Source organism: Haematobia irritans, chromosome 4, assembly GCF_050003625.1.
Source record: "Haematobia irritans isolate KBUSLIRL chromosome 4, ASM5000362v1, whole genome shotgun sequence".
Taxonomy (NCBI): Eukaryota; Metazoa; Arthropoda; class Insecta; order Diptera; family Muscidae; genus Haematobia; species Haematobia irritans.
In genome coordinates, this window is record NC_134400.1 from 81627177 (window position 1) to 81639282 (window position 12106).

Consider the following 12106-nt stretch of genomic DNA (forward strand, 5'->3'; position numbering starts at 1 on the left):
GAACCTGTCGATTCGTCATCATAATCTCTCCCTTCAGATGCGGTGATTGTTGATTGAGAATTGACTTCTGAAGCCGTTTTCGTTCTCTCTGAGTCTCCTTCACTAGCAGTTTCTGTGAACATGTCGTCAATGTGGTATACACTGGTTTTTTAACCTTGACAGAGCATCAGCAACATAGTTTGATCTACCCGGTTTGTAGATTAACTCGTGATTATACTCTTCTATACGTGCTTTCCATCGTTTTAACTTCGAGTTAAAATTCCTATTACCTAAAGCATAGGTAAGTGGTTGATGGTCTGTGTAGATTTTTACTTTCTTTGCACCGTATAGGTAATTCCTTAAATTATCCAGTGCCCACACTATGGCTAACATCTCTTTCTCATTTGTGGCATACCCTTCCTCCGCCTTGTTTAAAGAGCGAGATATGTAGGCAATTGGTTTATCTTTACCAATTTCTCCTTGAGAAAGAACAGCTCCAATTGCGTAGTTGGAAGCGTCAGTGGTCAAATTAAAATGCTTGTCAAAGTCTGGTAATGCAAGAATTTCCGCTGTAGTCAAATACGTCTTTAGTTTATTAAATACCAATAGCTCATTATTATTAAGAGTGCTAGGGACTTTCTTCGATTGATTTGCTTTTATTTGCGAATTCTCACCCCTTGTAAGATTTGTGAGAGGTTTCGCTATTTTCGCATAGTCCCTAATGAATCGTCTGTAATATGATGTCATACCTAAAAATCCTTTGAGTTCTTTTAAATTAGTGGGGGGTAAAAGATTTTCAATTGCATTTACCTTTTTTGGATCCGGTTTTATACCATCGGCACTTACTATGTAGCCAAGAAATTCTACTTCTGTTTGCATAAAATGTGTTTTTTTCAATATTTACTTATAGATTTGCATCTTCCAATTTTTTGAAAATCGTATCCACATTTGAAAGAAGCTCTTCCTCACTACGACCGAAAACAATTATGTCATCAATATAGACATAACTGTCTAAACTCAAGTTTAGACTTATTCATAATATAAAGATACATTTGAGTTTATATAGATACATTTGAATTTAACTTACTGAATTATTGTGAATTATAACGCACATAAGCTTAAAATCAATGCTCTCATCACTATTACTAATTAATCAAAATGTTTATTGTGAATTATGTTATAATCATGGTTAATGTATGTAATAGCGCTTAAGTTTCTTGGTAAGCTTAGAGATTTACTTTCTTTCAATTCTTTCCCACGTCTGGAACGGTGAGCACAATCTCTAATAAACTCCAAATCTTCAAATTCTAAAATATATGTATTTTCTCATTCTCTTGTCTTGGCGGTTTAATTGTGGAGTCATCATTTCTCGTACTAGAGAAATTATGATAGTCATCTAATATCCACAATTCTCTTGTTTTATTAAGGTAACCCATCTGTTGTCCCATCAACCCCACATACAGTCCACTTACTCCAGGAATTGGTGTCCACTTATTTCTTCACCTTCTCCACCGACACCCCCTGTAGCCTAACAATTAAACATGGTCCACTCGAGGAGAGGATTCTCAAACCAGAAAAGAGTAGTAACTGCAAACGAGAATAGAAGGTAATACATAAGTAGATCAAGATCTTCCTCATTAGTTTGTTTGAGACGCCGGTCCGTAAAGATTAATTAAACGCAAGGTAATCGTTCGTCGCGCAAATATTTAAAAAACAAAAAAAGTATAAGTGTTACATTAATTTATGGACGTAATTTCGGGAAAAAAATCGTGTGAAGTTAAAAGTAGAATTAAATAAATTAAACAAAACGGAACTTTGCATGTATATTATGTGAGAAAAATAACTTATAAATTTGTGGAAATGATAAATCAGAATTAATAAAGGTATCGAGGAATTTACAAAATTTCAGCTATGTTCTAAATACAATTTTCTTTCTAAATTATGAAGAAAATTCTCAAAGTTCTAGCCTAGGACTAAAATTTTCTACGGAATACGGAGATTCCAAAATTGCATGTTTACCCCTAAAACTTTAACTTTTATTTAAACAATTTCAAAAAAAGGAATCTTTAGTAGTCCAAAAATTGCTCTTTTTCACATAAAGTTCATTCTGTCAACAAAGAAACTCGGCCTACAATAGCACATTTCCTTGACAACTTCCTATGGAAGATGACAAATTTCCCCTAAAAAATGTTGCTGTGAAAACAAAAAATTTAATCTACGTCTACACACGAAGAAAAAATACTCTGTGCCTACAAATTCAACTAAATTACTCAAAAAAGAAAAAACGGGAGAAATTGGGCTAAAATAGCCTGAATTTGTATATCTCGTTAAAATTGATTTATACGACAAGAAATCTAATTTGCCCCCAAAATTGCACAGAGATCTCTGAATTTAGCATGACTTGTTATTGGTTTCGTTAAATTTGCATGCACGTGGTAAAAAATTTTATGAAATTATATCGGCAGGAAAACGTGTAAAAGGAAAATAGTTAAAGCACCGTTACAAAAATATATGTATATATTGAATCAAGCCAATTTTATTTTATACACGAGAATTTGCATTCCCTTTGGGTAACTGGAATTACCGTTATTTGCAACTGGGGTATTACATTAATTTACTTTGTTTCTCTTACATTTTCCCTTTCGATTATTTTATACAATTTCGTCTTACATTGTTTCATCTCATTTTCTTTTGCCCGCTTAAAATTAAATTCATATTCGCCCAAATAGTTATCATCACTTCGTCTTAAAGAGAGTGATATAGGTAGAGAAGAGATTTTGCCTAAAGCAGAAAAGGTGATGTGGCAGAGATATAAAATTAAAAACATTCAATGCAAAGTGAAATAAAGTAAAGCGAGAACAACAAAATTATTTAGTGTATAACAAGATATTAAAGCATCGTTAATATATTTTATTATAGCGTAAAATTTATTGTGGTGAAATAAAATTTGTACAAACAATTCAGATTAACTGTGTAAAATATAAATTAATAACTCGGGTTTCGGGTCGCGCCATAATAATAAATCAACAAAACCAAATAAAATCTATAGACCAGCATCTCAAAGCTCAGGTAAAATTATTAGTGTATTTTAATACCCAAAGTAGATAACCAAGTTTAAAACTAACCCATATCATTGGCTTTATCTGAACACTGTGCATATGAGAAAAAATAAAGCCTAAGAGAAGAAAACACTCTCGCAGATACTATTCCAATACACACATACAAACTCAAACTGTTATACTGCATCACTATCTCTCTCAAGTATTCTCTCGCCACATCTAAATCTGGTATACCGAACAGTGTTTCGTTACCACATCTTGCACACAGTGTTGTGTAACCTGAATTTTGAGGACAAAACAAAATCATAAAATTATTAAAAAATACATGCAGAAGAATAACTTATTATATCCATGGAACGAATGGAGACTCTATTCATATTCATATGGCGAAACTGAAATATATAAAAAATCGTTTCTCATGAAAGAGAAATAATTTATTGGAAATTACATTCATACATTCTGAGTTGAATCTGGGAATTGATGCAGATAAAAACAGAATATTCTATCAAAAGCATTTTGAAATAATGATAAATTTGAACTAACAACGAATTAACTAACCCTAATTCATAATTTTATTTCCATATATATATATCTATTTTCTATTTCTATCTGATTCATCATTTTATTTCCATATACATATCATTCTTTTGTTTTTTAAAATCACTCGATTTTGTTTTTTAAATCCACTCGATTCGTTTGTTTTTAAATTCATCGAAAAGAAAGTAATTGTGCTCTATCGTGGATATTTATGGGTTCAGGAATTTATAAAGTGATACTGTGGACATTTAACAAGTTGTATGCTATGCGTGGTCATGGTAGTTTGTACTGGAGATTTGAAGTGAAATTGTTATTAAATTCTGTCTTTCGGCTATTGTACAATTACCAAAAAAGAGCTCTTTCGTATATTTATTTAAAACCGTCTCAGTCGGTCAGGTTTCAAAACGACCTGTAGTTACATTTGTGTTCTTAAATGTAGCAGTCAAATTTCCAAAGCCGGGTTTACAATCAACCTACGAGCTATACATTCCCAACTGATGTGTAGCAATTATGTTCTGACTCATTACACACAAACTTTCGTCCGGTTTACAATTAACCAATAGCTAGACATTTCAACTGATGTATAGCAATTCGAAAGTGTAAGATAATTTCACTTAGCATATCTAAGGTTCAAACATTTTCACGCATTTTCTATTTCTGTCAACCAACGTACTCTTTTTTTATTCGTGAAAGCCCTTGCAATTATTTGGAAATAAAACGGGTTATGAAGTTTTCCGCCTGCTGGTTATAAGTGACTAGTTTACTTCACCTACCAACTTTTAGAGTTTTTACAATACCCTTTGGATTAAAGGTGATAAAAAACTTACATATTTGTCATTTGAAAGAAAAGAAATACCTAAGTTACCGATCTATTGAGGTTTCATTTGAAGATATTGTAAATTTGAAATTCATCGTACATTTGCCATTGTGACTCTTTACGGTGCTTCTTATAAGAGGGAAATTCATACTCTCTGTTATCTTGTATCTAGACATGACAAATCCCAAAGATATAGATGGCTGTATGGCAAATGAAAATACTGTCATGCCGCCACCTATTTATGAAAAATTTGCTTTTATTTGCAATCAAGTAACAGAGTTCTGTTCGAATTTTGAGAGTTTAGATATCGCGGATCAAACCGACTCTCTTCTGGAAGTCAAACTGGATGACTTAGAAGGGAGATGGGGAAAGGTTCAAGGTGAATATGAAAACTTGATGCTGTGTTCCGAATCTATTGTTTATAATGAGTTAAAACAGAATGCAAAAGTTAACTTCAACATTTGCGCTGAGGCTTATTATGAAACACGAGCTCAAATTTCAGATATCTTAAGGATATCAATTAATACTGCACCTCGCAGGACAGCACGACTAACTCTTAACCCTTACAGGATCTCAGAAACCCAGAATGTTAATACGTCCGAAGTCTGTATAAAGGTCCCTCCCTGTGACACAGAGATTTTTAAGGGTAGTTACGAAGAATGGCCATCTTTTCGTGACATGTTCACGGCCGTGTACGTAAATCACCCGAAGCTCACACCCGCACAAAAGCTCTATCATTTAAGGAATAAAACTCGAGGAAGTGCGGGCGCTATAGTAAAGCGTTATGCTTTGTGTGACGAAAATTTTGCTTTAGCTTGGAATGCTTTGAAAACTCGGTATGAAAACAAGCGAGTTTTAGTAGACAACCAACTAAAAATACTGTTCGGTATTCCCGTAGCGAAATCTGAGGATAGTGAATCCTTGCAAAGGATACACTCGACTGTAAAGGATTGTCTGAGTACATTAAGTTCCCTCAGCGTTAAGGTTGAAACATGGGATCCCATTCTGATTTATTTAATATCTACTAAGCTTCCCGAGGAAACTATTTCTCAATGGGAACAATCTCTCAAATCCCATCGTGAGCTACCAAGTTGGTCCCAAATGGATGAGTTTCTAATCAACCGATTCGAGGTTGTAGAACGCATATCAAGTTTCCGAAATTCCAAAATTCCCAACGAGATATACCCAAAATATTCGTCACAAAATCCAAGCAAAGTGCAAACGTACACATCTCAAGAAAGGCTCTCTTCTTATTCCTGCCAGTTGTGCAACTCAGATCATAATATCCGGGTTTGTCCTGATTTCCGAAATTTTTCTGTTCAAGAACGCATCGATTTTGTGTTTAAGCAGAAACTCTGCAATAACTGCCTATCTGCAGCTCATTCGAAATCTAAATGTAAGAGCAAACGCGTGTGCCTCACATGCAAGAAACAGCATCATTCTCTGCTGCATTTAGATAATGGCAAAAACTTGAACAGTGACTCCCAAACTTCTCGAACATCTGGCGCTAATAAATTTATTAGTCAGGATTCCCAACGACTACCCGAACAACCTGTTCCTTCTACTTCAAAGGAGGCCTACGCGCGTGTTGACGCAAATTTTTCACAAAATAGTGAAACAATTTTGTTAAGGACCGCATTGGTTCAAATTGAGCATAGAGGTGAGCTCTTTACGATAAGAGCCTTAATTGACTCTGGATCTCAAAGAACCTTTTTATCGGAAAAAATTAGAAATCGATTACAAATTCCTTACCGTAAATCTCGATTTGAAATTGGTGGAATCGGAGGAGTAACTCAAATCGCAGATAAAGAATGCGAGCTACATTTATATGCCCAGAAACACAATGTCCGGTTTTCAATTAACGCGATCATACTCCCAAAGGTTACTAGAAAATTACCCGCTGTCTCTTTTCAAGTTTCCGATCATTCTGCTCTCCTAAGCCTCGACTTAGCGGATCCAGACTTCAATATATCATCCAATATCGATCTAATACTTGGCAACGACTCTGAGCGTTTCGTTAATCTTGACGGTATCAAGAAAAATGTTTATGGTTTCGCATCTGCTTACAACACCATTTTTGGATGGGTTCTCAGTGGGCCAATGCCGACTGAAGCAATCCATGCATTTACTACTAAGGTAGTCCCTTGTGAATCGGATGCTCTCAGTGATGTCCTTCGGAAGTTTTGGGAGATTGAAGAAATCCCATCACACCCAGAGATTTCTGATTCAGATAAATTTTGCCAAGATCTTTACGCCACAACAACTACTCGTGATGCGGATGGCCGCTATGTAGTGAGGCTCCCGTTTAAAAGAGAATTCCCAGAAACTCTTTATCTTGGTTCATCAAGATTTATTTCCCTAGGACAATATACTAGAATGGAGAGGGCTTTATCAAAAGATCCCAATCTTCAGGATCAATATAACGCGGTACTTAAAGAATATATCTCGTTAAATCATATGGAGGAGTCTTCTTCTCAAGAGATATCTTCCCAAGGTAAATATTTCTCATTTTACCTCCCACACCACGCGGTGGTACGCCCTGAGCATAAATCCACCAAAGTGCGTATAGTTTTTAACGCATCCCGTAAATCCAATTCGGGAGTCTCTCTTAATGATGTACTCTATACTGGTCCCACGCTCCAAAGTGATCTAATTTCTACGATACTAAATTGGAGAAAGTATAAATACGTGTATAGTGGAGACATACAAAAAATGTATCGTCAGATCAAGATACATCCCGATGACAGAGCGTATCAAAGGATTTTGTTTCAAAAAGATCCAAAGGGCCCAGTTAAGGATTACCAACTGAACACTGTGACATTTGGCATTAGCTGCGCGCCGTTCCTCGCTATACGCACTTTATTACAACTCGCTTCTGATTGTGAACAGCAATTCCCTCAAGTTTCTGATATTATTAGACGAGAAACTTATGTCGATGATATCTTGTCTGGTGGATTTACAATCGAAGAAACTATTAAGTCTCAGAAAGCACTTATCTCAGTACTCAAGACTGCAGGTTTTCCTTTAAAGAAAATAACTGCAAATGATCCCAAATTGCTGGTTCACCTTCCTCCAGAAGATTTGTACGATTTGGATTTATTACGCTTCACGGAAACTAGTTCCACAAAAACTCTTGGGATAAAGTGGAATGCATTAAGCGACAAATTCACATACTCTGCCCTTCCGACCCAAACTCATGACTCTGCCACAAAGCGTCAAATACTTTCTCAGGTGGCTCAACTCTTCGATCCTGCAGGATGGATAACTCCTGTGGTAATTAGGGCTAAAATATTTATGCAACAACTTTGGCTTGAGACTAAAAGTTGGGATGATGACATATCTCCTGATTCCCTGCATATTTGGAATAATTTATTGAATGATTTAACGCAGATAAAAATTATAGAAATACCACGTTGGATTCAATATATGCCTGACGATAAAGTTCAAATCCACGGCTTCTGTGATGCCTCCAAAGGGGCGTATTGTGCCTGTGTCTATCTCCGTTGTCAGACATCGACTCCTACTGTCTTCTCTCAGCTATTCGTAGCAAAAAGTAAAGTGGCGCCTCTAAAACATGTCTCGTTACCTCGTTTAGAGTTAAATGGAGCATTGTTATTGGCCCACCTCGTGAAATATGTGACGCAAATATTTGACGATAACATTGACTCGATTACACTCTGGTCAGATGCGTCCATTGTTTTAGGTTGGTTGTCCAAACCACCATACTCGTGGGAGACATACGTTGCAAATCGCACGTCTCAAATACACGAACTTGTTCCCAATGCTAAATGGAGATACGTGTCTACACATGACAACCCTGCCGATCTTGGGACTAGAGGATCTAAGCCTCGAGATCTCGTTCCCAACACGCTTTGGTGGAATGGTCCATCATGGCTCACTAATCCTGAATCGACTTGGCCATCGAAAAACCCAGTTATTCCAGAATTAGCAACGAAAATTGTTACATCCCATCAAGTTAGCACTGAATCAATCGATGTAATGTCTCGATTTTCTTCATACTCGAGAGCATTACGTGTGATTGCATACATTTTCCGTTTCTTCAACAATTCCCATCCTCAATGGAAAAATAATCAAATGGTTCAAACTACGAATCTCTCTCAAAATGAGATCCAATTCGTCAAGTTTCGTCTAATATCTCTGGCTCAAAAGCAATATTATAATTGCGAATACGAAAATTTGAGGAAACGTAGCACTCTCTCTCTAATAAGAGCAGTTTACAAACTCTGAACCCCTTTTTGGACTCGAACCAAATCATTAGAGCAAATGGTCGCTTATCTAACTCATCCCTTCCGTACAAGGAAAGATACCCGATAATACTACCTGGAAATTCCCATTTTTGTCGACTTTATTTATCCCATTTACATGTCTTCCTGGCCCATGGAGAATGTAATTTAATGTGTAGATTTGTGCAAACGGAGTTCTACATTTCCCGCCTAAAAGCTCGCGTAAAGGGTGTCATACACAAATGTAAGATTTGTGTTATATACAAACATAGGGCCAGTTCACAAATAATGGCTCCTTTGCCACCCGAGAGGTGTACTTTCTCACCACCATTCCAAGTCTCAGGTATTGATTTTGCGGGCCCCTTTGAATTGAAAAGCTCCACTCTCAGAAAAGCTCCCATTACGAAAGGATATGCCTGCGTATTTGTGTGCTTCAGTACGAAGGCAGTCCATTTAGAAGCATGTAGCGATTTGTCGTCTGCAGCATTTGAGGCTGCGTTTGTCCGTTTCGTCGGGAGGCGAGGGCTCCCATGTAGAATATTCTCGGACAATGGTCGCAACTTTGTTGGAGCTAGTAGAACTCTCCTTCGTGATTTTACACAGTTTCTACAAATATCGTCCTCTGATATTTCACAGAAGTATGCGGCTCATGGCTTTGAATGGAAATTTATTCCTCCCCATGCGCCTCATATGGGCGGTCTATGGGAAGCCGCCGTTAAAAGTTTTAAAATCCATTTAAAGAAAATATCTGGTGCTCATAGATTTACATTTGAGGAATTTTCAACTATTTTGGCCCGAATAGAAGGAGTTTTGAACTCTCGGCCTATTTCGGCTATGACAGAAGATCCAGCAGATCTCACGGCCTTAACCCCAGGCCACTTTTTGAGAGGATCTCCCATATTAGCTTTCCCGGAACCTACAGCTCAGAAATTATCAATAATTAACAGATGGACCAAATTAAAAGCACTCCATCATCAGTTTGCCCTGAGATGGAAAGAAGAATATTTAAGATCAATGCACAAGCGATACAAATGGAAATCTTCCATATCGAACTTAAAGGTCGACGACTTAGTAGTTGTAATGGATGACTTGCTTCCACCCTATGAGTGGCTTTTGGGGCGAATAGTGAAAACCTACTCCGGATCAGATTCGAATGTACGAGTGGCTGATATACGTATAGCAACAGGTATTATAACTCGGCCAATAGCAAAGTTGTGCTATCTACCCTTCTGTAATACCATTGAAGATACTCAGCCCGAATAATGTCTTGCACACCATCTCAAACAATCACAAACATTTCCACTCATTAACCTCATCTCATACATTTCAGATCTCACCAGCAGCGATCACCAAATGTTTACAAATGCAAGCTCTGTAATAAATTCCACGCGCTTAAAGTTTGCCCACGATTTTTAAAAATGACCCCTAAGCAGCGTAATATATGGGTTCTACGGGAGGTCTATTGCGTTAACTGCCTGGCAAGAAGCCACCGCTTTCGTGACTGCCGATCTAAAAACATGTGTAAGAAGTGTGGAAGGCCGCACAACACATTATTACATCCAAATTACACCGAACGCAAACGTAGATCGTCGAACAATACCACTAAGGAACAACCACCTCAAACCAAAGGTACCAACAACACTAACAACAACAATACTTCCGATAGCTCCAGTCAACAAACCTCTAACCAAAAAATTCTTTCCGAAGCTATACGTGCATTAGCGACCGTACTTTGTACTTCCCCTAAGTGAAGTCGTGGGGGAGCATGTCTAAACTCAAGTTTAGACTTATTCATAATATAAAGATACATTTGAGTTTATATAGATACATTTGAATTTAACTTACTGAATTATTGTGAATTATAACGCACATAAGCTTAAAATCAATGCTCTCATCACTATTACTAATTAATCAAAATGTTTATTGTGAATTATGTTATAATCATGGTTAATGTATGTAATAGCGCTTAAGTTTCTTGGTAAGCTTAGAGATTTACTTTCTTTCAATTCTTTCCCACGTCTGGAACGGTGAGCACAATCTCTAATAAACTCCAAATCTTCAAATTCTAAAATATATGTATTTTCTCATTCTCTTGTCTTGGCGGTTTAATTGTGGAGTCATCATTTCTCGTACTAGAGAAATTATGATAGTCATCTAATATCCACAATTCTCTTGTTTTATTAAGGTAACCCATCTGTTGTCCCATCAACCCCACATACAGTCCACTTACTCCAGGAATTGGTGTCCACTTATTTCTTCACCTTCTCCACCGACACCCCCTGTAGCCTAACAATTAAACAATAACACTTTTTCCCAATGTATTCCCTGAGTACGTCATCGATCATTCTTTGAAAAATGGCTGGGGCATTTTTCAATCCAAAAGGTAAACGCAAAAATTCAAATTTCCCATTCATGGTGGAAAAGGCTGTCTTTGGGACATCGGACGCTTTCATAGGAACTTGGTGAAAGCCTGAAGTCAAGTCGATCGTGGTAAAATATTGGGCATTGCCCAGGCTCGCTAATGTAGCGTTTATATTAGGAATTGGATAGGTATCGGGTATAGTTACAGCATTAAGTCGTTTATAATCAATGACAAGACGGTATTGTTTTTCGCCATTTGGTTTTGGTTTTTTTGGTACGACCCAAATGGGAGAATTGTACGGACTTTTGGATGGTTGAATTATGCCTTCAGATAAAAGTTCTGCAATTTGTCTGTCTACTTCCTCTCTCATTGCAGCGGGATATGGATAGCTTTTTGCATAAATAGGTTCCGACGTGGTAGTCTTAATTTCAGATTGTATACTTGTCATAGCTGCTTGACTGTCGTCTAATGGGCCGAATAGATTTTGATATCTCCCAATTATCCCGTTAATTCTCTCTTTAGTCTCGATTTGCATGGTTTCATTAAAAATATAGTTGACGCTATTGGAAAAGTTAGCCTTGAGCGGAATTTTAATACCGTCTTTCAGAGAAAGAATATTTTCTTTTCTATCGACTACCGCGTCGAGTTCCTTTAGTGTTTCGTCACCAATTATACCGTCAAACGTATCAAGTCCAGGCAATATATAAAATGTTATAATGTTTTGTAATCCGTATTTAGAAAAAAACTTGCCAACAATTTTTTGTGTTATTTCTATAACTCCACTTGCGGTCTTGGCAATAAATGGTTTCGGTAATGAAACACTTTCGACTGACAATTTTGGACAACAGAAATTTTTTTTCGAGCCGGTATCGATCAAAAATTCTAGTATTCTGTTGACAGCGGTCTCATACTCTATATATGGTAATCCCGAGGGCCTCTTTCCATAAAATTTTGTTCTGAAACTGTGTCGTCAAAGTCTTCAACCACTCTGAAAAGAGCTGTCACTTTCATCATAATCCGAATTTATATGGAAAAGTCGCGGTTGTTTCCTGTTTCCGTACACTTCGCTGGCATTTCGTTTTTCTGGTCTTGGGCGGTTCATATAATC

The 12106-nt window shown here is 36.9% G+C and overlaps 1 protein-coding gene across 1 annotated transcript; it reads left to right on the forward strand.

Annotated features, from left to right (window-relative positions):
- Window positions 1-1014: 1014 nt before the first annotated feature.
- Window positions 1015-10919, forward strand: LOC142236871 (uncharacterized). Its single transcript, XM_075308154.1, has 4 exons — window positions 1015-1248; window positions 1407-1585; window positions 9967-10663; window positions 10822-10919. Exons 2-3 carry the CDS (start codon window positions 1521-1523, stop codon window positions 10385-10387), a joined length of 486 nt encoding a protein of 161 aa, XP_075164269.1. The 5' UTR covers window positions 1015-1248; window positions 1407-1520; the 3' UTR covers window positions 10388-10663; window positions 10822-10919.
- Window positions 10920-12106: the final 1187 nt, after the last annotated feature.

What these genes read in the sequence shown, in the direction of transcription:
- LOC142236871 (XM_075308154.1), top strand. Translation starts at nt 1,521, where the DNA reads ATGGTCCACTCGAGGAGAGGATTCTCAAACCAGAAAAGAGTAGTAACT. An exon ending in ACTGCAAACGAGAATAGAAG is followed by an intron (nt 1,586 to 9,966) that starts GTAATACATAAG and finishes CATACATTTCAG; the next exon opens with ATCTCACCAGCAGCGATCAC.